General features: G+C 40.7%; 1 protein-coding gene across 1 annotated transcript in view; it reads left to right on the top strand.

Annotated features, from left to right (window-relative positions):
- si:dkey-22o22.2 (neural-cadherin) overlaps positions 1–26,603 on the top strand; it is a 181,737-nt gene that overhangs the window by 120,248 nt on the left and 34,886 nt on the right. Inside the window, 9 exon segments of the mRNA XM_037783518.1 lie at positions 1,738–1,910; positions 2,012–2,180; positions 3,020–3,190; positions 7,096–7,268; positions 10,936–11,103; positions 15,985–16,234; positions 17,554–17,681; positions 17,771–17,957; positions 19,130–19,273. Of these exon segments, the coding sequence (XP_037639446.1) occupies positions 1,738–1,910; positions 2,012–2,180; positions 3,020–3,190; positions 7,096–7,268; positions 10,936–11,103; positions 15,985–16,234; positions 17,554–17,681; positions 17,771–17,957; positions 19,130–19,273 (1,563 nt within the window).

Raw genomic sequence — 26,603 nt, 5'->3', positions numbered from 1 at the left:
GCCACATACACACCCACGCACACACACACACACACGTACGCGTGTGTCCATGCACAAACAGATATGAACATGAGCATTTGCACATAAATGATGTATTAAGACTCTCACACACACACACTTACAGACACACACACACACACACACACACACACACACACACACACAGCAGCAGATGGCCTTTGGCTTGCTCCGCTGTTGTGCTTTGTCACTTCAAAGCGTTGTGAAGTATTTTCATGTAGATGTGTTCGCTCCCTCCCAGCCTGCGTGTCTCTATTCATGTTGCTACCAAAGCTGCTTATTTGTTTGTTTGTTTGCTCCGCTGCTCTGTTATGTTAATGAGGAAGTGATTGTTAGCGCAGAGAAATGTCACATTTGTTTTAGGTATGAGATGGAATAATGTGGGGGTTTTTTTGCAGGCTGATATTTGTGCCGTCTGGTGACGCAGTGACGACCCACAGAGCTGTAAACATCATGTTTCAGCTCAACATGTCATTTGTTTTCACACTGTTGTTGTTTTGGACACTTAGTAGAGCATGTAGAGCTGACACAATTCAGTCCCTCCAGGATTTCTCAGGCTTTTTTTGGGATTGTTGCAGCCTAAAATGCCTGATTTCGCGGCAGCTTGTCTAAAAAATTGCGATGCATGTTGCGATGTTTTTAGGAACAAGTGGAAATTGCAAAAATAGTTGCGTTATACATGGGATAATGTACATCTACCACTTCACGTTGGGGTCTTGAATCCCCCTGTCAGGGTCCATTTCGCAACAGCTCACTATACATTATCCCGCTTATTACACGGCTACGTACTAAAGAAATCAATAATTTGACACAAAATATTGATTTACAAAATTATTTTATTGATTTAAAAATTATTTGGTTGCTTCCCCTAATAAAACTAGTCCATTCAACATGGTTAAAACTGCGTAGCAACGGTTGGAACTGAGTCCATAGCAACGTAACTCTAGTTTAAAATTAGCTTACTCATTAGCTTCACATTAAGCTGAACATTTCCATTGATGGTGAAGTGAGACGAGGTGAATGGGACTTCTCTGGCAATATTAATGTTGACGTTTCCGTCCTCATTCATCTGTACGCGTCGGACAAGACGCATAAAATGACCGCAGTATCCGATTGAGATTTTCTGCCCCGTAACTGTCAGAGTCTGTTGACATTTTCTTTTCTATTAACCAGTCTTTAAACACTGCCATAGCCCATACCGTATTCAGTCAGGTTCATTATCTGAATGTCCAACAAAGATCATTACTGACCATCAAAACAGCATCTTTATAACACCTCTCTTGAATCCACTTCTGAACCAAAACGATCCTAAACAACATATCAAAGCAAACGTGCCTCTTTTATTAAATGAAAAAGAATCTAAGTGCAAACCAGACTGCTAAAATGAAATGGAGCACAAACATTTCTGCAGTTTGTTTTTATGATGACTTTGAGGACCTCTGCATAATCAGCTGCTCTCAGGTGTTTTCTTTCCTCTTTTCTCTTTATTTTCTATTAGCTGAAACATATTCTGAGTTTCCATCCAGAGGAGTCTGTTTACTGCAGACTGACCTCTGGCTGCAGCAAACATAACGCTTTAGTGCCTGTGAACTTAAAAGTAATTTAAACCAGAGAAAGTGGAAAACTTCACCAACGACCTCTGCTTCAAACAAGGTACTCGTCTAGCATAGTCTGAACCCCCTCCTCTGTGTGTGTGTGTGTGTGTGTGTGTGTGTTCAGGCATCATCAAGCTGCGGAGGAGCCCCCCTCCGAGGCTTAGGGGCCCGCAGTACGTTCTCAACATCACCGCCACGGACGACAACGCGTCTGGTGGACCGTACCCGCTCAGCAGCTCTGCCCAGGTCATCGTAGGGATTAACGACATCAACAACAACAAACCGCTCTTCCAGGAGGTGACTGAAGCTATCATTATGTTAGTTCAGGAGTTGGATTAAACACATTAAAAGCTCTGAGCAGTTTATGGTGTTTCTTATTGTGCTGTTTGTCCTCTCAGTGTCAGAACTACAGTCTGAACGCAGTGGTCCTGGAGAACCTGCCGCCAGGGACGTTTGTCCTGCGCGTCCAGGCCCATGACGCCGACATGGGGGTCAACGGAGAGGTCAAATACGGCATCATGCACAGAGACGGCGTGTCGTCTGGGTTCGACATCGATCCTGACACCGGTAAGTTCCACGGTATTATAGACTCCGGCGTCATGATGACGTCACGGTGTTAGCTGGAGGCAAAACAAAGGAAAGACTGGAGGCTAACACTAGCAGTGGGCTAAAGTTACACATCTAAATGTCATCTTGCTGTGTTGTTGGGTGCCAGAATCCAGATATCACATATATTTGAGATGACAAACTGTGATTCGAGGGTCTAGCGAGCTACAATATCGGAGAAACGTTTCAGAGATGAAGAGTAAATGTTGTTAATATTTAGCCTTCTGCTAACAACAGCCGTGAACCATTGGCTAATGTTAGCAGAAGACTGAACTATTAGCAACCCTTTCTCTCCATCTCTGAAACGCTTCTCCGATATTGTACGACCTCTTTTTGACCGACTTTACTGAAGGATAGTTAACTATAGGCATCCAAAGATTTATATGCCTGGCTACTTAGCTAGCTTGCTAATTCCGCCATGCTGTCATGCGACACAGAAAATGAGCCGAACAAAGTTGTCACTCATCTGGTGATAGCACTGTGCTTTCCTACGCTGTGACAAGAGTGTGTGGATGAAGCATTAAGTTGTTAAATTTGACTCATTTAGCGACTGGCTAGTTAGCTGGCTACTTTACTAATTCCACCATGTTACAGAAAATTAGCCCAACAGCTAGCTAGCTTGTCAGTCTCCGGACAAGCTAGCTAGCTAACTAGCCAGTTCCAGAGACAGAGAATTATTCTGCCTAGACTTAACGCTCCGCCTACTAAATACCTCATCATGTTTACAGACAGAAATGGGGACTATATGAGTAGTTGAAGGTTAAGATGAAAGTTCATAACATGGTACTTGTGTTTGTCAGGTGTGATCGCCACGACGGTGAGCTTCGACCGGGAGCGTCAGAGAGAGTACACGCTGTCGGTGACGGCCACAGATCAGGCCGAGGAGCCGCTCATTGGGATCTGTCAGATCACCGTCGTCATCGCCGACCAGAACGACAACGACCCCAAGTTTGAAAACAGCCGCTACCAGTGTGAGTATCTGCTCAGTACTACTAAGATTACTGCGACTACCGGTGTGAGTATCTGCTCAGTAGCCTACTGCTAAGATTACTGCGATTACCAGTGTGAGTTTCTGCCAACATTACGCACGGACACAACAGATATCTGCTGGTTACATTAAGTGTAGTTTTGATCCACAGAACCCTCCGTGCTTATGTGCACATCAAACGTGTCGTTTTGATTAATTATTCTACACAGTGCCTTCCGCGCATCGCTTATAACTCCCTCAGGACCGGCCGTTCCGTCTTTCACCCGGACGGTGTCTCCATCCTGACCAAAATGTCGTCTGAGCTCCACAATTATAATAATAATAGCCTGAGACAAAACAAGTTGAAAAATAATGTACGTAGGCCCAGACAACAATACGTTTCCTCTGAGGGAAACTCTCTACAGGACTCCCAAACTGTCAGTGCGTCATGAGGTGGATAGCTCTGTGATTAAAGGGGCAGAAAGTAGTGAATGTGATAAGTCATGATTCTCACAGCCTCTAATGCACCCCCCTTTAATAATACTTTCTTTCTGATCCCACTCCGTGCTCAAATGCGCCACAAGCGTGCCAAGTTAGCCATCCAGATGAAAACGCCTATGGTGCATGCATATTAGTGCGTGCGTGGATGTGCGTGCATGAACATGCAGTACACTTAAGTGTCCCAATTTGGGGGTTTGAAAAATATGGTCACCCTATATTGATAGCAGTGGCAGTGGTACTAACAGTAGCCTATAGCAGTAGGCTAATAGTAGCGGCAGTAGCGTATCTGCAGCTCAACCTCTCATCAGCTGGAGTTTTTTCAATCATGTGTATCTGAAAGTGTGAAACAAGGCAGTGACACACTCAGGGTTAAAAGGGGTTAAAAGGTTTCTCCACCTCTGGATTCGCCCACGCTAACATCTGTCCTCTCTCGCCGTACAACAGCACAGCTGCTGTGTGAGTGTTTGGAGGAAACAGGTGAAATGTTTGTCCTCGTCTATCAATCTGCATCCTTGTAATCCTGGAAAGCTCTTAAGACTGATGAAATATTCGCCGCCACCTCCCGTGGGTCCGTGTTTGTTTACTATGTGTGCAAATATGTGTTTTGATAAGCGTCGTGTCAGAAGTTCTCCTCGTCAGATTAGGGGAACGCACAGAGTGGCTCATTAACTATTTAACAGGCAGATTGAAATGTTTCTGGGACATGCATTCATTTACCACCGTGTGTGTGTGTGTGTGTGTGTGTGTGTGTGTGTGTGTGTTGGGGGAAGTGAGCTGGAAACCACTTCTGTTTCGCCTGCTTGTTGTTTATCTGATGGTCTTTATCAACATACATTTAAATCAGTATTTTGGAAAAGGGAGATTAGATCGACTGTTTTCTGAATTACTTCTTTTTCTGTAACTGCCACCCAGAAAAGGTAAAATATGTAACTTTTCAACATTAAAATGTCTAAAAGCAACACTGTTTCAAATAAAATGTCAGTCAAGTCTATCAAATCAATTGACAATTTATCACTCTACTTTTCGATTACTTCCGTTATTAATTCATATGCATTTTCATCACTTCCTTTTTCTTCAACTTCCGCCCTTTAGGCCACTTTCCGTAAATGATAAATGGCCATTTTTTGTCGTGAATGATGAATGTAAGATGATGAAAATGATGAAACATGGCTCTGTTTTCATCATATCACGACTGTTTTAGTCAAATCGGCTTTAAATGAATCAAATCACTTTATAATTTGTCACTCCATCTTTCATTTCACATCTGTTTTTACGGCTCCATTTTTTTACATTCAATGATACATTCAATAACGCCATTTTTATCTCTTAATTTTTGTTACTTCCACCCCCTCATCGCTGTAGGGTTTGTGCAAAATTAAGATGCCTTCATTTTACATGGCAATATTTGCAACCGACATGAGTCTTCACCAAACTTTATCACCGTAACAACAATCTTGTGGCTGTCGGGTGAAAATCTTGTATTTTCCTTTCATTAAGGTGTTTTGAATGTTTTAAATATGTTGAGGATTACCCGCTATTGAAACCCCTTAAGGGCACCACACACTATATGACCTCGTCGAAACACCTGTGCCAGCTGTTTTCTTTGTACTGTATTCCCACACACTGGCAACATCTTTAATCATTGTGGGATGCGCTACTATGAAATGTCCCGGCATCAGTGCCCCAAAAAGAGCAGAGTTTTGATCACATTTGCTCCCAAAACAATAATTATACTAAGTTTAATTAACTATCAATTTACCATTTATAAATGATGATTATCATAACGTGTTACCCTGGTTTCATTTTTACTTTAACTATACAATTTAGCAGAAAAAATATATTGCTAATTGGCGCTACTTTTTATTTCAAAATTGCTCGTTGTTACTTTTTGAAATTTTCGTGACCCATGATTTTGAAAGTGGTCTTTTTAACAAAAGCTCATCAGCAAGACAGAATTAAAAAAGAGATGTTATTAAATAAATACTGCAACCAAAGAAAGAAAGGTCTTGTTTGTCGAAGTAAACCTTGCGTTTGCTCTTGGATGTTTCTGTGTGACGCTCATTAGACTCAGCAGGACCTAACGTGGTTATTCAGCTGAAATGTATTCAGATACCCACAGATGTCAGGAGGACATTATTATTGACATAATGCTTGAAACGCAGTATTACAGAGGGAAATGTGCGGCGGACCTCCTCGCTGCTCGTCGTGTTTTTGTTGTCTGATCAGCACCGACGCTCATCACAGTCAGCAGGATTGGAGGTTATATTCATAAATTTAAAAATGTATGTGTTGACGTTGCAGAGTGAGACCCAGAAACGACAAAATGAGGTGACACGCTGCTGACACGACACAACGCCGTGTTCCCATTATTATAATATCTGCTTACCATCACAGAACATGATGTTTCATTGTGTTCAGTCGCATTTAATGCAGTTCAGAGTGTACACCCTTTAGACTCAAGCTTCAGTCAGAATCTGATGTCAGTCGTAGCCGGTGCATGTGGTCGTCATGGATACCTGATGGAGGCGTGTCATGTGACAGATTTAAATATGGTGGTGCTGTAATTAATAACACACCACAAAGACAAATTTCACAATTAGAAACTTTCAAAAGTTCTAAATAGTTTAAAAAATAGCAGTGTTTGCAGTAGCAATGTAGTAACACAGTTGGAGTATTTGCAGCAGTAGCACTAGAAGTCATGGTACATATAGCAGTGACAGTAGTAGTAGTAGTAGTACCAGTAGCAGTACCTGTAGTACCAGTAATAACAGCAGTACCAGTAGTACCAGTAGTCATACTACAAATAATAATGACAGTAGCAGCAGTACCAATAGTACCAGTAGTACCAGAAATCATAGTATAAATAGAAATGACAGTAGTAGTACCAGCACCAGCAGTATCAGCAGTACAAGTAGTACCAGTAGTACCAGAAGTCATAGTACAAAAAGTAATGACAGTAGTATTACCAGCAGTACCAGTCGTACCAGTAGTACCAGCAGTACCAGCAGTACCAGCAGTCCCAGTAGTACCAACAATACCAGTAGTGCCAACAGTACCAGTAGTACCAGTAGTACTAGCAGTACCAATCGTACCAGTCGTACCAACAGTACCAGTAGTACTAGCAGTACCAACAGTACCAGTAGTACTAGCAGTACCAGTAGCATCTCGGACCTCCCTGACAGTAAAAGTCTCCTCCTCTCAGACTTTTTGCGGGAGGACACTCCAGTAGTACCAGTAGCAGTACCAGTAGTACCAGTCGTACCAGTAGTACCAGTTATACCAGTAGAACTAGCAGTACCAGCAGTCCCAGTAGTACCAACAGTACCAGCAGCACCAGTAGTACCAGTAACACCAGCAGTACCAGTAGTATATCGTCCCTCCCTGACAGTGAACCTCTTCTCCTCTCAGACTTCCTGCGGGAGGACACTCCAGTAGGAACTAGTTTCCTGCGAGCGGCGGCACACGATGACGACCAGGGGAGCAACGCGGCCATCACCTACTCCCTGTCCAATCAGAACCCAGCGTACCTGCACATCAACCCTAGTACTGGCTGGATTTACGTCAACTACCCCATCTCACAGGTCAGAGACATTGCTGAAGTGTCCTTACTTTTTAAAAGTGTCCTCATTCTCACGGTCTAAAACTCTGAATGTGGTCCTCACAGAGGTAGAAGTACACTCAAACACAGTACTCATGTAATGTATTCATGTATCAGCTCGTCTGCTGCTCCCTTGATGAAAGTCTCAGTATATATAAATATACATGGATGCAGAGCGCTGCGCTGCTTCATAACAGACAACATGTTTGCTATGCATCCACTGAGGGAACGTGTGTGTGTTCTGGTGGTTCTAGGTGGGTTTGTGTGTGTTTGTGTTTGTCTGTATCTTGTATGTAGACTTGTAGCTCTCGACTTCCTGCTAAGGTTTCCTGTTGTTCAGTTTTTTCCCCGAAGTATTTCCATATGTTTACAAATATTATTCCAAACTGAGGGACGGCACTAGAGAGGAAAGGAATGAAGGAATTTACACCAAGACGGAGGAGACTGATGTCGTTTTCAGACAAATCCAGATAAGGATTCAGTCTTTTTCACCCAGACACTCGTCTAGTTGTTTTTGTTTCAGTGACCCGAAACATCAACATCAGGCTGTGGAGTCAGCTCCTCAGAATCAAAGGCCCTTTTCACACCTTGCATTAATATGTGACTTGAGTGACCACTTGTGATTGGATATAGAGTTGTTCCGATACGGATACTAGTATTGGAAATGTGTCCAATACGGCATAAAATTCGGTATCGGGTATTGGCGAGTACGCCAGTCTATGCACCGATCCGATACCATAATTAATGAACCCCCCAAAAAATCAACTTGTTAAACCGGAAATCAATTCTTCTTCACCGTCCGGATGTATCATGTATCACTGGCAATTAAGAAAGCAAAGACACAAAACTCTGGTGTTTTTTTGTACAACAGCAATTTGGACTGAAATGTTATATTTATAATATTTTATTGTTCAACACAGGCCATTTTGGTAGAATATGACAATAGAAGAGAATTAATTTAGTTTTACTTTTGTACGACACTTTGTATGCGGACGTTTTACTGGTGTCCGGTAGTCGCTTTCGGTCCAAAAATCCACTGTTGTTGCAGTGGAACGAACAATTCACTTTCACTTCTAAGCGACATATGTTCTTTGTAGGGCTGTCAAAGTGAACGTGATAATAACACGTTACCGCAAATTCGTTTTAGCGCCACTAATTTCTTTAACGCATTAATGCAACTTGCGATTTTAAGGTTGGAGCGGCTCTGTTTTAAAGCTAGAGTGAAGATACTGGTATCGTACGAAACTAGAAAACCTAAAGAATCCAATGGTACCAACCATGCCATACTAGCTTGTCGAGAAGGAGGCTAAATAAACGTACGCTAAATTTTGGCGAGGAAAAACTGTCATTGCCATTTTCAAAGGGGTCCCTTGACCTCTGACCTCCAGATATGTGAATGAAAATGGGTTCTATGGGTACCCACGAGTCTCCCCTTTACAGACATACCCACTTTATGATAATCACATGCAGTTTGGGGCAAGTCATAGTCAAGTCAGCACACTGACACACTGACAGCTGTTGTTGCCTGTTGGGCTGCAGTTTGCCATGTTATGATTTGAGCATATTTTTTCTGCTAAATGCAGTACCTGTGAGGGTTTCTGGACAATATTTCTCATTGTTTTGTGTTGATAGTTGATTTCCAATAATAAATATATACATACATTTGCATAAAACAAGCATATTTGCCCACTCCAATGTTGATAAGAGTATTACATACTTGACAAATCTCGCGATTAACTATTTAAATTGATTGACAGCCCTGTTAGAAACATTAATGTGGAGTTCCTCCCAGTTGAAGGTCGTCTGGGACTGAAAAAACGGCTCTTTATGCTGGTTTGTGATGGTGGTTTACATTTAGTTAATTTCCAATATATTTCTATATGTTGCTTTGCTTTAAAAAATCCTTTGTTTTATATGACTGGAGTCTTCATAGCAGCTTTTTTTAAACCCTTTTCTTCTCTGTCAGAACAGGAAGCTGATCAGGTCTTCTTGTTCCTGCACATTTGAGCTTCTCTGTTCAGATTTCTCTTTTCACTGAGAGTTTCTCTGAGTTTTGGCTCTGCTGTCGCTTCTGTTTATTCACAGTCTTTGTGGGGTTTTTTGCTGGAAAATCAGGCCAGGACGTTCCACATCATCCTTTTCACGTCTTTCTTCTTCTTCTTCTTCTTCTTCATTCAGTGTCTGAACCTCTTTCAGCTGAGGCAGAAACATAGAAATAAAGTACAGTTAAAAAAATCTGAAGTAAGTTTTATAACTTTATAACTTTTATAATTATGGAGGCCGGAACCTGCCAATATTAAGAATAAATAAGTAAATGAGTCAGTAAATAAATAAATGTCATTAAATGCAGCAAAAATAATATTAAAATAATTGTAGCCGTCAATTAATTGATAAAATGTGACATAAATTGATATTTCAGTTTTAATTTGCTTCTTTATTTATCTATCTTTGTATTAATTCCCTTATTTATTTACTCTTCTGATTAATTTTCCATTTTATTTATGAATGTATTTATTTTTATTATTTTTTTAATTTTAATTTTAATTTTTAATTTTAATTTTAATTTTTAAATGCATATATTTATCTATGCAGTGGTTTATTTATTTCTGCAAAATTTACCCTTTGCAGTTCACCCCTTATTTATTTCTTTTTTTGTATACATTTCTTTATGCAATTCTGCCTCATTATGCAAATGAGGGGGCTGTCACTCAACATTTAAAAATAAATTAAAAATGAATTAATAAATACATAAATAAATAAAAAGAATAGAGTAAATAAATAAGGGAATTAAGACAAAGATAAATAAATAAAGTAGAAATACAGAAATATCAATTTATGTCACATTTGATCAATTAATTAATGGCTACATTTATTTATAATATTATTTTTAATAAATTCAATGACAAATTTATTTATTTATCGAGTCACTTATTTATTTATTTATTTATTTATTTAGATTTTGGCAGGTTCCGTCCTCCACTGAATTTTAAAGGATCAGTAACATGAGGTTATATGTTTAGTTATTCTGTCATAAGGTCATAAGGTCACAGGGTGAAGGTTGCGTTTCTGTTGTTTCCACTGTGAGAAGAATAAAAGTTTCATCAAACAGACTTTTGTCTTCAAAGTTAAATGATTGTCATGATTCTGTGTGTTTGTCTTCTCAACAAAGTCGAACTGAAAATCCACAGTGAAGCGAATCTGTCAGATTCAAACAAACGTCTGATATGAATGAAGCCGACTCTTCCTCTTCTTCTGTGGCTGTCATCCTCTTCTTCTTCTCTGCCTCTCACTGCCATTGATCTCTTAAACGACACTTCAGTCAATAATTTAGTAAAGGCAGGTTTACCGCCTCCCAAACGATCAACAATGTTTTCTTCTTCTCTGCTTTAATATTTATGGATTTTACACGTGTTCAGTGGCCTTTCATAGCTGTGAAACAACTGCATGATCATTAAAATCTGACTTTGATGATAACAAGACCAAGTTTTGATCGCAAACTTTAAGAATGAAGAAAAATCCTTAATTTTTTTTATTTGTTCCTGCAGTTTTATAAAAGTCATGAAAGATGACTGGACAAATATTCTCCCCTGAATCTTAATAAACCTGAGATGATATAATAAAAGAACATCTCGCTGTGCGTCTCCCCGCAGACGTCCAGGATCAACCAGCAGATCGTGGCGTCAGACGGAGGGAACCGCAGCAGCTCCGTGGAGCTGACCGTCATCATCACAAACGTCCACAACCAGCCGCCGCACTGGGAGCAGCCCGAGTACTGGGTCACCGTGCCGGAAAACACCGTGCGAGACGCCAAGATAGTGGTGAGTAACAGGACTTTGCTGTCTGTATTAGACCAATAGTTAGATATTAAGAGACTTTTTTGGTGCAGATCCACCTTCGTATGGAGGATGGAACCTGCCAAAATAAAAAATAAGTGACTCAATAAATGACTCAATAAATAAATAAATATGGCATTAAAAGTAGCAAAAATAATATAAAAAAATAAATGTAGTTATTAATGAATTGATGAAATGTGACATAAATTGATATTTCTGTTTTAATTTGCTTCTTTATTTATTTATCTTTGTATTAATTCCCTTCTTTATTACACTTCTGTTTAATTTTCCCTTTTATATATTTATGTATTTATTCTTATTGTTTTTAAATATATTTATCTATTTTTGAAGTTATTATTTATTTATTTTGCATTTAATTTTTATTTATTTATTTTTGCATTTATTTTCATATTTATTTTTAAATGTATGCATTTATTTATTTCTGCATGATTTACCTTTTGTATTTCACCCCTTATTTATTTCCCCAATCATATTTATTTCTGTATTATTTTCTTTATACATTTCGTTTTACATTTCTGCCTCATTATGTAAATGAAGGGGCTATTACTCAATTCATTAATGGTTACATATATTTTTTATATTATTTTTGCTGCATTTAATAACATTTATTTATTAATTGAGTCTCTTATTTATTTATTTATTTATTTATTTTTGATTTTGGCAGGTTCCGTCCTCCATACATTGGAGGTGGTTTGGTGAATTTTAAAGAGATCTGTAAACATACAAACGATACATCGACGAACAAAATATTTAAACCTCCTGCAGGAATCTGGTTTACATCCTCCTTCACATCAGAGAGGAGGCTTGAAACACTCTTCATCCCTCTCTACTCCCTGTCCTCCATCCATCTTTTCCACTCTCTCTTGGTGTCAGCACGTTTAGCCAAGCGCTTCCAAACATTTTCTGCCGAGCAAACAACAAATGCACCCCGAGTCGGTCTCACCTGACTCCCTCTAACCAACCACCTTGCCTGCATACCTCTGGTGATCTTTTTCCTCTTTTGATCCCTCCATCGTAATTTACTCTCTTTTCCTGTGCGGATGGTTTAGAAGGTGGAGGAGTTTTCTTTTCCCTCGAGCTGCTCGATTTCATGGAGGTTAGTCAGTTTTCAAGCAGTTGTAGGACGAGAGTGTGTTTGAGCGTGTCCCTGTTCTATTTAATCCTTCTTTTCATCACTGAAAAGACAGAAAGACTGATGGTAATGATGATGACTGATGATGATGATGGTGGTGATTGGAGGTTGTCCCACCCACAGCTCCATCTGTCTGAGATGATTGACAGGAGAGAGAGAGAGATAATTACACCTGCTGTCGGAGCATCACAATGGACTCTCATCACCTCAGAAAAACAGACGCTTAAAGACTGTGTTTAACCTGACAGAGGCTGTGTGATGGAGGGAGGGAGGAGGAGAAGAAGGGAGGAGGAGGCAGAAGATGGACGGTGGCTTCAAGTGTCTCAATTTACCTGTCGTTTATTTTGACTCAATCACACATACAACGTCCTCCTGCCACAAATACTCACTAGAGCACCAAATATGGATTAATCCGCCACTGAAAATAGTCCCAAACAAATGTACTATTTCCTCCTGTTGGTTTGATTAAAGCTACAGTGAGCAGTTGTTTTAGGAAATGACTGAGCCTTTTTATGCCTCCACGCCAGCGATAGCTGTGGCCTCGTCTTTAGACCGGTCTCTAGAGAGCTCCAGACAGCTCACAGCGGTCTGTGAGCGTGACTGCCCGGCTGGCGAGGTATCAACCCCGGCAGGCACTAGCTAGCTGTCACGGTAGTTTGTGAAGCTTCTAAACTCCGAAAACGTTGGAGCAAATGTTCGATTCGCCTTCTTATATCGCAAAACTGTCAATAAACAAAACCTACACAGTTCATTTCTTGCCTCAAAAATGTTCAGAAGGGAATTTAGTGATGAAATAGCTACGAAAAATGTAAAAAACGAGTGATTGGCTGTTGTTGTTGTTGTAACCGTAGACTGTACCGTTCCAGCACTTTGCATTGTGGGATACAGTAGACTGGTCCAATGCATATTGGAGATTTTTTTTCAAATCAGTACGACATCCGGGTACTTTTGACATACTGTAGATTTTGCCTTTGTTTGCATACTGCATGCTACATTTTGCCCAAATCAGTACGTACTACTAGTATAGAATGCAGTCTCGAATACAGCCCAAGTCAACGTTGATTTATTTGTCACTTAACTTCCGTACTTCAAAAGTCAAACTGTCACTGAGCAGGGAAGAAGTTCTTAAACATGTGGTGAGCAAAACATAAAATAATTCTACGTAAGCAGGAGATGATTACAGCGGATTGATATGGAGATTTAACACACACACACACACACACACACACACACACAGCAGCTCTGCAGCGTCTCCCTCCTTCCACCTCGTTAACAATGTAATTAACAAACCTTATTAACGCTGCTATATTTAAATCAACAGTTCCCTCCTCAGTGCAATTAACACAGCAGAGGAGAGGAAAGAGGAAGGGAGGAAGAGCAGGGGGAAGAAGAGGAGAAATTGTACTGTCAGATCTGGGAAGTGTGACATGTTAATCCACTGCATCAGACATGTTTTCAACGAAAGTCATTTCAATACGGCCTGTGCAAAAAAAAGACCATTATTTCTTGTCAGTACTGCAGAGCTGGAGTGAAGATGGTAACATATGAAACTAGAAAAACTAGGGAATCTATTGGCACCAACCATGTCATACTAGCTTTTCGTAAAGGAGGTTAAATAATGCTAAAAAATTACACAACATTTTGGCAATGAAAAATAGATAACGAAAAGGAAAAACGGGCGAAAATTTGTCATAAATCGGGAGAAATACGGGACAATTGTGACCCGGGAGAGAGCACTGAAAAACGAGAGTCTCCCGGGAAAATCGTGAGGGTTGGCAAGTGTGCATCAGACCCCCCGCTTTGGTTTTGAAATCCTCCCTATTTTTAAGATCTCAAGGTTGGCAAGTATGAACCCAACACGCTGGAGGGATTATGTGGTTTGGGAACACCTCGGGAAGAGCTGGAAAATGTTGTAGCGGAGAGGGATGTCTGGATTACTGCCTAGCAGCCAGAATAAGCAGCAGAAAATGGACGAATAGACTGAACTGTGATGCTGGTGTGTCTTTGTATCCCCCTGTGTTTATGAGTGTTGCCTTCCTAACATGCTAAGTGGCGAGTAAAGACATGGAAGTGAGGGGCGTCTCTGAGAGCGTTTCAGTGTTTGAAGTTGTGGACAGCATTTCTCACTCAGAGTGTCGCTGTGAGGAAACATGTTGCCTCTGGTGGAAAATATCCACAATAAACATTGAGAATCAACAGGCTGGATTGTGATAATACATGGAGGGTTAATGTGACAAATAATCCAGAGGTTTTATTTAAAAATCAGTCGCAGTGAAGTGGCATGAATCAGTAAAATGTCCAGGGATATATGGAAACAGAGAGAGAGTAAAGGTCATATAGTCTCAGTACAATAAAGTGAGGTGGCATCACTCAGCCGTGGAAAACACACTTCTTCCCAAACACACACACTCTGTAAGGTCAGCTCAAACTGCAGCCAGGAGAATAACATGAGTCTTAAAAGCTCTGGATGCACAGGTCAGGACAACACACACACATATTTTCCAACAGATTCACACAACCAGCATCAACGGAGCAGAAACCTTTTTAGGTGTTGGATTTTTCTCCTTTTCCATAGAAGGACTGAAGAGCAGATCCGACCGTTGGAACGATGCATTCTTCTTAACGCAGTTGTGTATCTTAGCGTGTCATATTTTTAGTGAGTGTTATGGTTTATGGATCTGGGAAACGGTAAAGCTGTCGAAACCGTTATGAAGACGAACGACCTCGCTGTCGACAGCAAACAGCTGCGTGCTGACGTGAGTTCAGCGTGAACCAGGACGGGAGTCTTATTCTCTGGTTTGGAATGAGATGTGGGAATTATTGTTACACATGTGGAGATAAATTTGCTTTGTAGAATTAAAGATATAAACTTGAAGCCGAAGAGAAATCCACACAGAGGTTTGAGGAGCTGCAGTTGTATATGAGCTATCTGATAATCTCTCTATTATAAATCTGAGTGATGATTCCTGTTTATATTCTCCATAATTAAAATCCAGAATCCAACAACTTTTAAAAAGATGCTTCTGCAATAAGCTGTTATTGCTTTGCCACTCAGAAATATAGATCAGAGATGAAGTGCTGTATCCTCACAGAGAAACATTTTTAATTTTGTGAGAAAAATGTCTGGAAAAAAAAGGCTGAAAATTTTCTGAAAATAGGCTGAGAAACGTCCAAAAGAAGGTCAAAGAAAGGCAGAAGAAAAGTCCGACATTTGTTCAAAAAGATTTCTGAAAAAAGGCCGAAAAATGTCCAAAGAAATTCAGAAAAAAAGGCTTAAGAATGTCCAAAAAGGCAAAAGAAAGGCAGAAGAAAAGTCTGACATTTGTCCAAAAAATGCCCTAAAAAAGTCAGAAAAATGTCCAAAAACATTCTGAAAAAAGGCTGGAGGATTTCCAAAAACTGGCAAAAGAAAATCAGAAGAAAAGTCTGACATTTGTCCAAAAAATGTGTGAAAAAATGTCCAAAAAAGCAGCGAAAAATGTTCATATACAGAGTTGAAATCATGTCGCCACGGTTACTCAGGAGCAGGATAACGAGTGATGTGTGTCGATATAAGTCGCCATGTCTGTGAGATCTCATTGGCCAGCCTGCCTGGCTGTCCTCAGGTGTGTGTGACACCAATATTTGTCCCTATGTCATTTCCTGTTGATTTGCACTGTGAACACACATTCACACATCATGACCTCAACTCTGTCTCTCTCTCTCCCCGCCAGACCATCAAGGCGACGTCCCCGCTCGGTGACCCCCGGGTCACCTACAACCTGGAAGAGGGTCAGGTGCCGGAGACCAACATGCCGGTGCGGTTCTACATCAAGCCGAATCGGGCGGACAGCTCGGCGTCCATCCTGGTGGCCGAGAACCTAGACTACGAGACCACGCGCTTCTTCACGCTCAGAGTGCGAGTGCAGAACGTCGCCGCCGTGCCACTCGCATCATTCACAACCGTCTATGTCAACGTGACAGGTGAGATGGGGGAAGTGTGTGTGTTTGTGTGTGCTCTTATTCACCTTATTCTTTGTCTGAACTAGCGTCCGTCATGTTGTATATAGAGCTGAAGTGCCATTATTTTTACATTTAGTCATATAAATGTAAATTGATAGTTAATTAAACTGTGTTAATAGTTATTTTACTGTTAACAATGACATGATAATATGTTAGGGCTGTCAAAGTTAACGCGATAATAACGCATTAACGCAACTTGGGATTTTTAGGTTGTAGCGGGCTCAGTTTTAAAGCTAGCGTGAATCTAGAAAACCTAATGAATCCATCGTTACCAACCATGTCATACTAGCTTGTCGTGTAGGAGGTTAAATAACATTCCAAACGTACGCTAAATTTTTGCCCACTCCCATGTTGATAAGAGTATTAAATACTTGACAAATCTCCCTTTAAGGTACATTTTGAAGAGATAAAAAATGTTGGATTAATTAGAGATTAATCATGATTAACTATTTTAATCGATTGACAGCCTTAGTCTGAATATTTAACTCTTCATATTAACTCATAGAGTAACGGTAGATAAAATCAAAACACACAAACCATCTTTCTTTTAAAATTAGGAGCTCATTTACTGTCATGAATGAAAGTCGTGGTTCAGATGTAACCAGCGGAGGGAAAGAAGCCATCAGGCAGCGACCAACTATAATGAGCGACGCTGCTGGAGGATGACAAAGAGAATGACAGCGAAGAATAATGAAGTATAGTTCGTATTGCTGGTCGTCTCAAAGAGCGGCAGCGACTGGTGGCGTGAGCTCCACGCCGCCTCACTTTCAACAGTGACTCATTTCCCAGTCAGCGTCTGTAGGCGGGTGGAGAGAAGGGAAGAGGAGAAAACACTTCCTGACTTTGATTGGCTTTGAACAAACCCACATCGGACGCTGTAATTGGCTTAGCGGAGCTTGAAAGCGAGCTGACAAGCTGCTTTGTGGACGCTTCACGGTGTTTGGAGGATAATTCCTCACTAATAAGTCGGTTTTCATTAGCGAGGGGAGTCCAACTTCACTTCCTGACGGCTCTCTGACCGTTTCTCTTTTTGTCTGTCTCTGTTTTCTTCACTTTTTAATCTTCTTTACTGGTGTAAAAACTACAAACTTTCTTCTGTCTTCTATCTGCTTTCTTTCTCCCCTTTTTTTTTCTTTGTTTGTTTCTGTCTTTCTCTGTCAGTTTTTAATCCAATTTAATCAGCTTTCATGGACGTGACAGACTGTATGTGTTCTCCTGCCAGATCCCGCAACAACAAAAAGATAAATTTAGACAAATGTTTTTTCCTTTCACTTCGTCAGACGTGAACGACAACGTCCCCTTCTTCCTGTCGTCCACCTATGAGGCCACGGTCCCTGAAGGAGCGGAGATCGGCACGTCGGTGGCTCAGGTGTCGGCCACAGACCTGGACTCTGGTCTGCACGGGATGGTGAGGAACACCTAAACATGATTATCTTCCTCTTCTTCTTCTCCTTCTTCTTCTGCTTCAGCTCCATTCTTCTTCTTCTTCTTCTTCAGGTCCACTATGTGATCCTGAAGGACGAGAGTGGGGACTCGCAGTTCTTCAGCATCGACTCGCGCAGCGGCGTCATCGTCACTCGAGCCTCCTTCGACCGCGAGCAGAAAGCCTCCTACCTGATTGAGGTCCAGTCCCAGGACAGCTCCGAGTCGTCCAGACCGGGCCAGCAGGGACAACCCAACACTGGTAACACACAGTCACAAAATCACCGTCTGATTCTCTCATTATTCTGCCGCCACTAAAAGAAAATAATCTGTCAAAGTAAATGAAAAGTTGGAAGAGTTTTTTTTAGTCTCTCTGATGGGTAAAAGACCATATTTGGACTCAGAACAAGCTCATAATGAGGAAATACTGTGAAAAATAAATACATTTATGTACATTTTTTGTTGAAGAGTGCAAAACCTTTTCTTCACCCCCAAAATGACCATCTATAGACCCTTTTTGTGTCAACGTCATGATGACATCACGGTGTTGGCTGGAGGCTAAACAAAGGAAAGACTGGAGGCTAACACTAGCAGTGGACTAAAGTTACACGTCTAAATTGTCATCTTTCTGTGTTGTTGGGTGCCAGAATCCAGATATCACATACATCTGAGATGACAAACTGTGATTCGAAGCTCTAGCGAGCTACAATATCAGAGAAATGTTTCAGAGATGGAGAGTAAATGTTGTTAATATTTAGTCTTCTGCTACCAGTTACTATTAATATATTATAACTATTAGCAACTCTTTCTCTCCATCTCTGAAACGCTTCGTCGATATTGTACGACTCTCTTTTTGACTGACTTTACTGAAGGATAGTTAACTATAGACTTCCAAAGATTTATACGCCCTCAATTTATCTTTACAGCGCTGCCGTTGGCCACCAGCCCGCTGGTCGGACGGCTGGTTACTTAGCTAGCTTAGCTTGCTAATTCCACCATGCTGTCATGAAACACAGAAAATTAGGTGAACAAAGTTGTCACTCATCTGGCGATAGCACTGTGCTTTCCTACACTGTGACAAGAGTGTGTGGATGAAGCATTAAGTTAAGTTAGATTTGACTCATTTAGTGACGGGCTAGTTAGCTAGCTACTTTACTAATTCCACCATGCCACAAAAAATGAGCCTAACAGCAGACAGCGCTGGGTCACGGTCCCTCTGCCTCACTCCTCGCCGCTAGGAGACTACTTCACCGAGAGCAGAGCAGGCGTTAGCTAGCTAGCTTGCAGTCTCCGGACAAGCTAGCTAGCTAACTAATGTTAGCCAGCCGTCTACTCCTCCCATTGGTTAATGTTAACTTTTTCAACTAACAGTGACGACAGCTGCTTCCTGTGTTGATGTTGTGTTCATCATGAGTCTCTCTGTTCGTCTCTCAGACACGGCGTACGTCAGGATCTTCATTGCCGACGTCAACGATAACGCCCCAGCGTTTGCCCGGCCGGTGTACGAGGTGAGCGTGGAGGAAGACAAGGAAGTCGGCTTTGTCCTCATCACCGTCACCGCCAACGACGAGGATGAGGGTGAGTCGCAGCGGCTCTTCTGTCTGTCTGAGGGAGGCAGCTGTTCTCCTCTCCTCCTCTCCTCCTCTCCTTCTCTCCTCCATCCTCTCTCCTCTCGTCTCCTCTCCTATCCCCTCCTCTCCTCTTCTCTCCTCTCTTCTCGTCTCCTCTCCTCTCATATCCTCTCCTCTCCTCTTTTCTCCTGTCCTCTCCTCTCCTCTCCTCCTCCTCCTTCTCTCCTCTCATCCTCTCCTCTTTTCTTTTCTCCTCTCCTCTCCTCTCCTCTCCTCTCCTTCTCTCCTCCATCCTCTCTCCTTTCGTCTCCTCTCCTATCCCCTCCTCTCCTCTCCTCTCCTCTCCTCTCGTCTCCTCTCCTCTCCTCTTTTCTCCTCTCATCTCCTCTCCTCTCCTCTCCTCTCCTCTCCTCTCCTCTCGTCTCGTCTCCTCTCCTCTCCTCTTTTCTCCTCTCGTCTCCTCTCCTCCTCCTCTCCTCTCCTCCTCCTCCTACTCTCCTCTCCTCTCCTCTTTTCTTTTCTCCTCTCCTCTCCTCTCCTCCTCCTCCTCTCCTCCTCTTTCTGTCACAGCTCGTTAGTGAGTGCTGTAGCTCCCTTGAGGTCGACAGTGTTGATGTTTGTCTCTTTGTTTGTGTTTGTCCCTCCTCGCTCCTCCTCGCTCCTCTTCCTCCTCCGCTCTAACCAATAAGCAGCAGGAGGCAAAAAAAATGTGAAAACAACAACAAAACAAGCTTCTTTCTGTCTTTCTGTCTTAATGACGGCGGCTGGCGTCGGCTCCGAGCCTCGGGGGTTTTCTTTACTCTGAGTGAAGGGGAGAAGAATGACGTCTGATTATTTATCTTCTCTTTTTTAATCTTTAACCTTTATTTGTTCTGTTCTCCACATTCATACTCGGCTTCGCATTCATATTCCAGACTGATTCCCTCAGGAGGTCCCCAAACTTCCCCGTCGCTTGTCTCCTTTCTCCAAACTTTCCTTTCATAGTGTGATCAGATTTTAGAGTCTCGCCATTTACTGTACGTGTTAAAAATAGAAACTGTTCAGTGCCGACCAAACTCACTGAAGGCTTCACTAACAACATGTGAGACTAAAACAAATATACAGTAATGATAAAGAAGATTCAATTACAGCCACAGTCTGACTGTATGTTCACACCAAGCTCGAAGCGAACTTTTCGCTGTGGTGTACACACACAATTTTGGAGTTAAAATATTTCGACTCAAGCAAGAAATTTGTGTGACGTGGTGTCGTGAAAGCCCATCAGCGTTGAGATTGTCCTCTTGTCGTGTCTGATGTTGTTGAATCAGAAATGGAGGAAATAAATCTTGCATCTGAAAAAAAAGCTACAATGTGAGTATAGCCTGGCAATGATTGATGCAAACTCCATTAAAAAAACAAGCATTTTAAAAGTTGTTTGCTTGTCGTCTTGGTAACAGACCTGACAAAGCATGAATTCAGACTTTTTACAAATCAACATCATTATGTTGTTATTTCAGCATCATTTTGATCTGTTTATTGATATTAAATCACAGCACAATCTGTTTATTTTGGGTTCATACCGCAGTAGTGACGTGTGGCTGCTAGATACAGTCAGTGCAATGACACTGTATGTGAATACAGCTCGCCGCCAGGTGATGTTATGAACCCAGACACGACGGAGTTTGGTTTTCTGACATATCTGGTACTTCCACAACATGTACAAAGCAGCAGCAGTGGTTATTTCTTCCATGGTTGATGGAGGAAATGGAGGAAAGAAAAGTTGTTGGTATCTGTGGAGACAAGCTCCTTTTCCTCTGCAGGGGTCTAGCACCAAATGAACACAAATGATACCGGCGTTTCAACTTGTGCGAGTAAAGCGAGGCGAAAATTCGCAATCAAAGAGTTTATAAATATCACGAATGACTCACAGACACATTGTGTGACTCATGAAGATGGTGTGATTTATAATAATGACACAAAGTGAGACAGTGTTTTACCACGAAATATACAAACCTAAAAGTTTTCTGTAGGTTTGTCCATCACAGAAAAAAAGAAACGGGTTAATCAGACTGATTGTGAAGAGAAAAGGAAGGTGAACACCATTACAGACCCACTTTGACTATAGTTGTGTTTACAGTTTTCTTGTGCAATGACGGATCGACAGGGAGACAGAATGTGAGGCGAGTTTTACAGCTGGTGTAACTGCAAACAAATGAATGTAAAGACGTGAATTCTCCAGAGTGGCGGGAATTTAATGCGTTGAGCAAACATTCGTTCTCATCTTGGGGCTTTATGAGTCTGATTCATAAACAAACAGAGAGGAGAGGAACAAGGAGAGAGACTGGAGGGAAACAACAGGAAGAAGATCAGCGATTCATCACAAACACACTCTATAAGGGTAACTTGAGTATTTTTCCCATGGGGACAACATTTCTGAAATTAGTCCAGTATTGAGGGAGAGCGCTGTAGACGGTAGCTGCTGAGCGAGCTGTGAGGGTCTCTTTATATATTTATATAGATAAATGAATAAATGCTGAAATGCATACATTCAAAAATAAAGAGAAAATAAATGCAAAAATAAATACATAAATGAATAAATAAAAGCAATATAAATCTATATTGGTCCAGTATTGAGGGGGAGCGCTGTAGACGGCAGCAGCTAAGCGAGCTGCGAGGGTCTGTTTATATATTTATATAAGTGAAGAAATATATGCAGAAATAAATAAATAAAAGAAAAAAATTAAATAGAAGAGTAAATAAATAAGGGAATTAATACAAAGATAAATAAATAAAGAAGCAAATTAAAACAGAAATATATCAATTTATGTCACATTTTATCAATTAATTAATGGCTACATTTATTTTTAATATTTTTGCTAAATTTAATGACTTATTTATTTATTTATCGAGTAATTTATTTATTTATTTTTTATTTTGGCCGGTTCTGTCCTCCATAGTGCGCTTGTGATGACGTCATTACCGCATGTAACGTAATGAAACTGTCAATGCCTTTGCACTCTGCTCATAAAAATTGAGCATATTTCAAAAACTGAAAATTTTTAGTTTTGTTGAGAAATATTTTGTTGATTCAGAATCATTTGTGTCCAATTTCAATACATTTATCAATTACTATGGTTTATTGAATTACATAACCTTTAAGTTTAGTATTTGAAAATACTCCAAAAATACCAATTTAGGCACTGGCGGACCATCGCATTGTGTTCAAAGGGTTAAATAAAATGGTAAATATTTTTGATACAAGATCTGTCTTTTGATTATTAGTTTAATCACATTTTAGTCAGTTGATTATTGTTCAGATTGTGATATTTTAGTCTCACTTTTGTTTGTTTTTTTATTCCCATGTTGTCTAAACATGCTGAAGCTACAGCTATCTCCATGGTTACAGAAACACAACAGATTAAGTGCTGCTGTTTGGTCTTTTTGTGATTATATATGTAAAAAGTCTTCAAATGGCTGATCTAGTCTGTCCAACAGAGTCTCAGAGGTTTAAATGTAATTGTATTGTATTACCAGTTCAGTGTAAATCGGTGTCTGTTGCTGTTTTTATATATTTTTGTTTGTCTGGCGTGCAGTTGTTGTTGGAAGTGTTTATATTTAGTGTTTATTCCCTGTGAGCTTCAGGAAGACGCTGAACATGGGATTAAGAAATGCTACGATAACAAACTGCTGATGATCTCCTCCCAAAAGTAGACGCTTTATCCCCAGTTTGTGTCTCGTCAGGGACTCCCCGTGGTAATTAACAAACACCCCTCGACCCCAAACCACCCGGGGGGGGGACTCATCTGAGCTTAAACCCCCCAAACCTTCCTAACAGGCAGGTAGGTGGGAGATTAACTAAAACATAAGACCTGCTGAGTCAGAGATCTGGAGCATTAAACATGCTTGTGATCATTTATACACAAGAAATGCATCTTTTTCTGTCTGGCTGAGCCTCCACTGGTTTAACCCTCTGAGACCCTCAATAGACCCGATTTTGTCTTTTTTAGGGGAGTACAGGGGGTCTTTAGGGGGAGATAGTAGGTCAACAGTAGATGTCACATAGAAGTGATGTACATCATCTGAAAGCTGAGAACCTGAAGATTAGTTTGAGATGCAGCTCAACACTGTGTCAAGTTGTTGTAGTCATTAATAAGAAATAAACATGAATTCATTAATTTAAATAAATTGTGAAAGTGTATAAGAGCTTAGAACATTATGACAGAAGTATATGATGGTCATTCCCATGCTCTATTATGTCTCATAGGTTGTACCATTTGTTACACAGATTTGGTGCTAAATTTAACCATTTTTTACCACTGTAGAATTGATAAAAATTATCAATAATCCCTCCAGAATACCACATTAAGACACCAAGACCTTGAGGAACACCATAGAAAAAGCCATGCTGTGATTTGGGATCAAAAACTTTTGACATTTGGAGATTTCTGCAGGAATTGCTTTCTTCGGCGATTGGATGGCGAGCACTTCTGTTGTGTAAACTGCTCAGAAACCTCCTTATTGTCAATCTAGCTAGTAAAGCCATCCATCCTCTGAATGCTCTAGGTCTCTAGTTTGTGGCTGTAAAGTTTCATGAGGCTGTGATTATCCTAGAGGTCACCACAGGTCATTTTATACAGCGAGGTCAAGTTTAAAAAAATAGGTCTTCTACATCTACAATGTAGTCTGAGTAACGTGATGCCATATCCGTTCCGTATCCGTCAACCAAAACAAACTGCCGCAAGCCAAAACGAGGAAACAGAAAAAGGCGGAGGGTCTGCGTTGATACGACCTGCACCCTCACATGTTAAATCCAAAGTGGTAAACACTACACATCCAGTAAAGAATGGAAACACTTTGGGTTTCACATGTTGCAGGAAAAGCAGAGCTAGACATCACGGCTAAAGCTGCATGCTAACTCTGGCACGGACAGGAAACGTTATCGTATTGGGGTAACGTGCGATCAAGTCGGCCGTCACTCTCATCTCCGTGGTCAAATGGGCCGATGCTACAACTGTAGAGCACCCAGTTACTGACATTTACGTTAAATGCATTCAAACGGCCCCGATGGAGCTGACCATGGATGTATAAAGAGAACGGAGCTGACGGGAGAGATAGAGACGACCTTGGAGAAGTTAGAGGAAGTATACATGTGTGACTACGTCTGGTTTTCAAAATAAGGTGTTAACAAAGGGAACTGTATATACAAAATACATATATGGAAATAAGATTGATTGGATTATATTCACCAGAAGTATAAAACATTACATGTCCCTTATAAATTAAAAAGAAAATACCACTAATTTGTGAGAGAAATGTCTTTATTCTTTGATTTTTGGGTTGCCGGAAAGAATGTAATAAATAATTCTTGAAAATGACTGATATATTTGACTTCAGGACATCTCTGATGCTGAAAATCAAACATTTTTACTGTATTCATTTAGATATTTTCCAAAGTAAAAGTCCCTAGAAGTGTATGATTTAACTATTTCCCATGGTCTAGTGTTAAAAAAGTTAACAAAAATCACAACAATATCGAATCACAATACTTAAATATCGCAATACATATTGAATCGGCACCCAAGTATCGTGATAGTATCAAATCAGGAGATACATGGATCGTCCCAGCCCTAGTATGTACAAGAGGCCCAGTGTGTGTTTGTGTGAAGGTGAGTGAAGGTGAGGTTTGGTGAGCTGTAAATTCAACTGAAGGTTTTATTCTCCGACTGTAGCGATGGCGCCATCACCTTGGCTGCAGCTGTGTGTGTGTGTGTGTGTGTGTGTGTGTGTGTGTGTGTGTGTGTGTGTGTGTGTGTGTGCGTGCGTGTGTGGTACATTATGACCACAGTTGAAACTGACAGGTGTTGAAGCACCACTGACCTTCTGTCCAGATATAAACTGGAGGTCAGACAAATACAATTACAGGAGAAACACACATTCCTGCATTTATTCCAGCTTCATTTGTTGGAATAATCAAAGGTAGGGTGTGTGTGTGTGTGTGTGCGTGTGCGTGTGCGTGTGTGTGCGTGCGTGCGCGCGCGTCCTAAAGCTGATTAGGCGCAGCAGCTTTTGTCACCCGCCGTGTTTTCTGGATCCCGTTTGGTCCTCCGAGTGGAAAATTTGCCGAACTAAGAGTGTCTGGTAATGAGATCAAGAGGCGTTTTTATAATTCCGCTGAGTTTGGTGTTTCAGTTTAGTGTCGCCCCGGGGTTTAGTAACACACACACACACACACACACACACACACACACACACACACACACTGCTGCAGTGAAGTTGAGTGATAATGAGGGGGAGAGAGTGTGTCTAATCGCTGTAAACTACCAAAACTAAAAAGTTAGAATGAATCAACACAAATCATTAGTACAAAGGCAGTGGTGCAAAGTATTTGATTTTATATATATATATATATATATATATATAACTAAAAATATATATATGAATTGCAGTGCATCACTTACAGCTAGGAACAAGGACAACAAAGCTGGACAAATAAAATATAGACAGGACTGTTCTGTACACAATTAGTGGAAAAAATAGGTGTTTGTATAAGTATTAATATATCCGGCTGTTCTCATACACCGTCCATAGCTATACCTACAAAAAGTTAATCCACTGTAATTCATAAATATCCCACAAAATCAATTTGAATTTAATCCAAAATATTAAAACTGAGCCGCCACAAGCTAAAAATCGCAAGTTGCATCAATGCGTTACAGAAATTAGTGGCGTTAAAACAAATTTGCGTTATTATTGCGTATTATTGAGTATTAAATACTTGACAAATCTCCAATTAAGGTAAATTTTTAACAGATAAAAGTGTGCAATTAATTTGCAATTAATCGTAATTAGCTATGGACAATCATGCGATTAATCGCGATTATATATATGATTTAAATTAGCATTTAATTACGTTGACTTCCAGACTTTAGATGATGTGAGACATTCATCTATTATTTAGTTAGATATATCAGCAGGTTGTAATTATGATTTAACCATCTGGAAGATATAAATGTTGTTTAGTCTGATCGCAGCGTGGAGGACGATTACGCCCTCCACTGGTTCTGTCTCAGCCACGCCACACTTGCTTTACCCATGACCTTTATAAAAAGCGTAACTCTTTCTTCGGGTTTCGGTTATGTGTCGGACTTTGAAGGAAGTCAAAGGTACAAAATGAGTAATTTGAGGGCTCACCTACACCCGACTGTGCTTCACGTAAAGACTCTCACTCTGCTTTAATGACATCGCCACACACAGTTTCTGGGCAGTGCAGCCAGCTGAATTTCAAAAAGCTGCAGTATCTCTTGCAGCCATCTGAGGCCACAACATGTGATATATTTTCTAATGAAATCGAAATGAAA

The sequence above is a fragment of the Sebastes umbrosus genome, chromosome 11, assembly GCF_015220745.1.
Source record: "Sebastes umbrosus isolate fSebUmb1 chromosome 11, fSebUmb1.pri, whole genome shotgun sequence".
Taxonomy (NCBI): domain Eukaryota; kingdom Metazoa; phylum Chordata; class Actinopteri; order Perciformes; family Sebastidae; genus Sebastes; species Sebastes umbrosus.
This window is presented reverse-complemented; position numbering and strand designations above follow the sequence as displayed.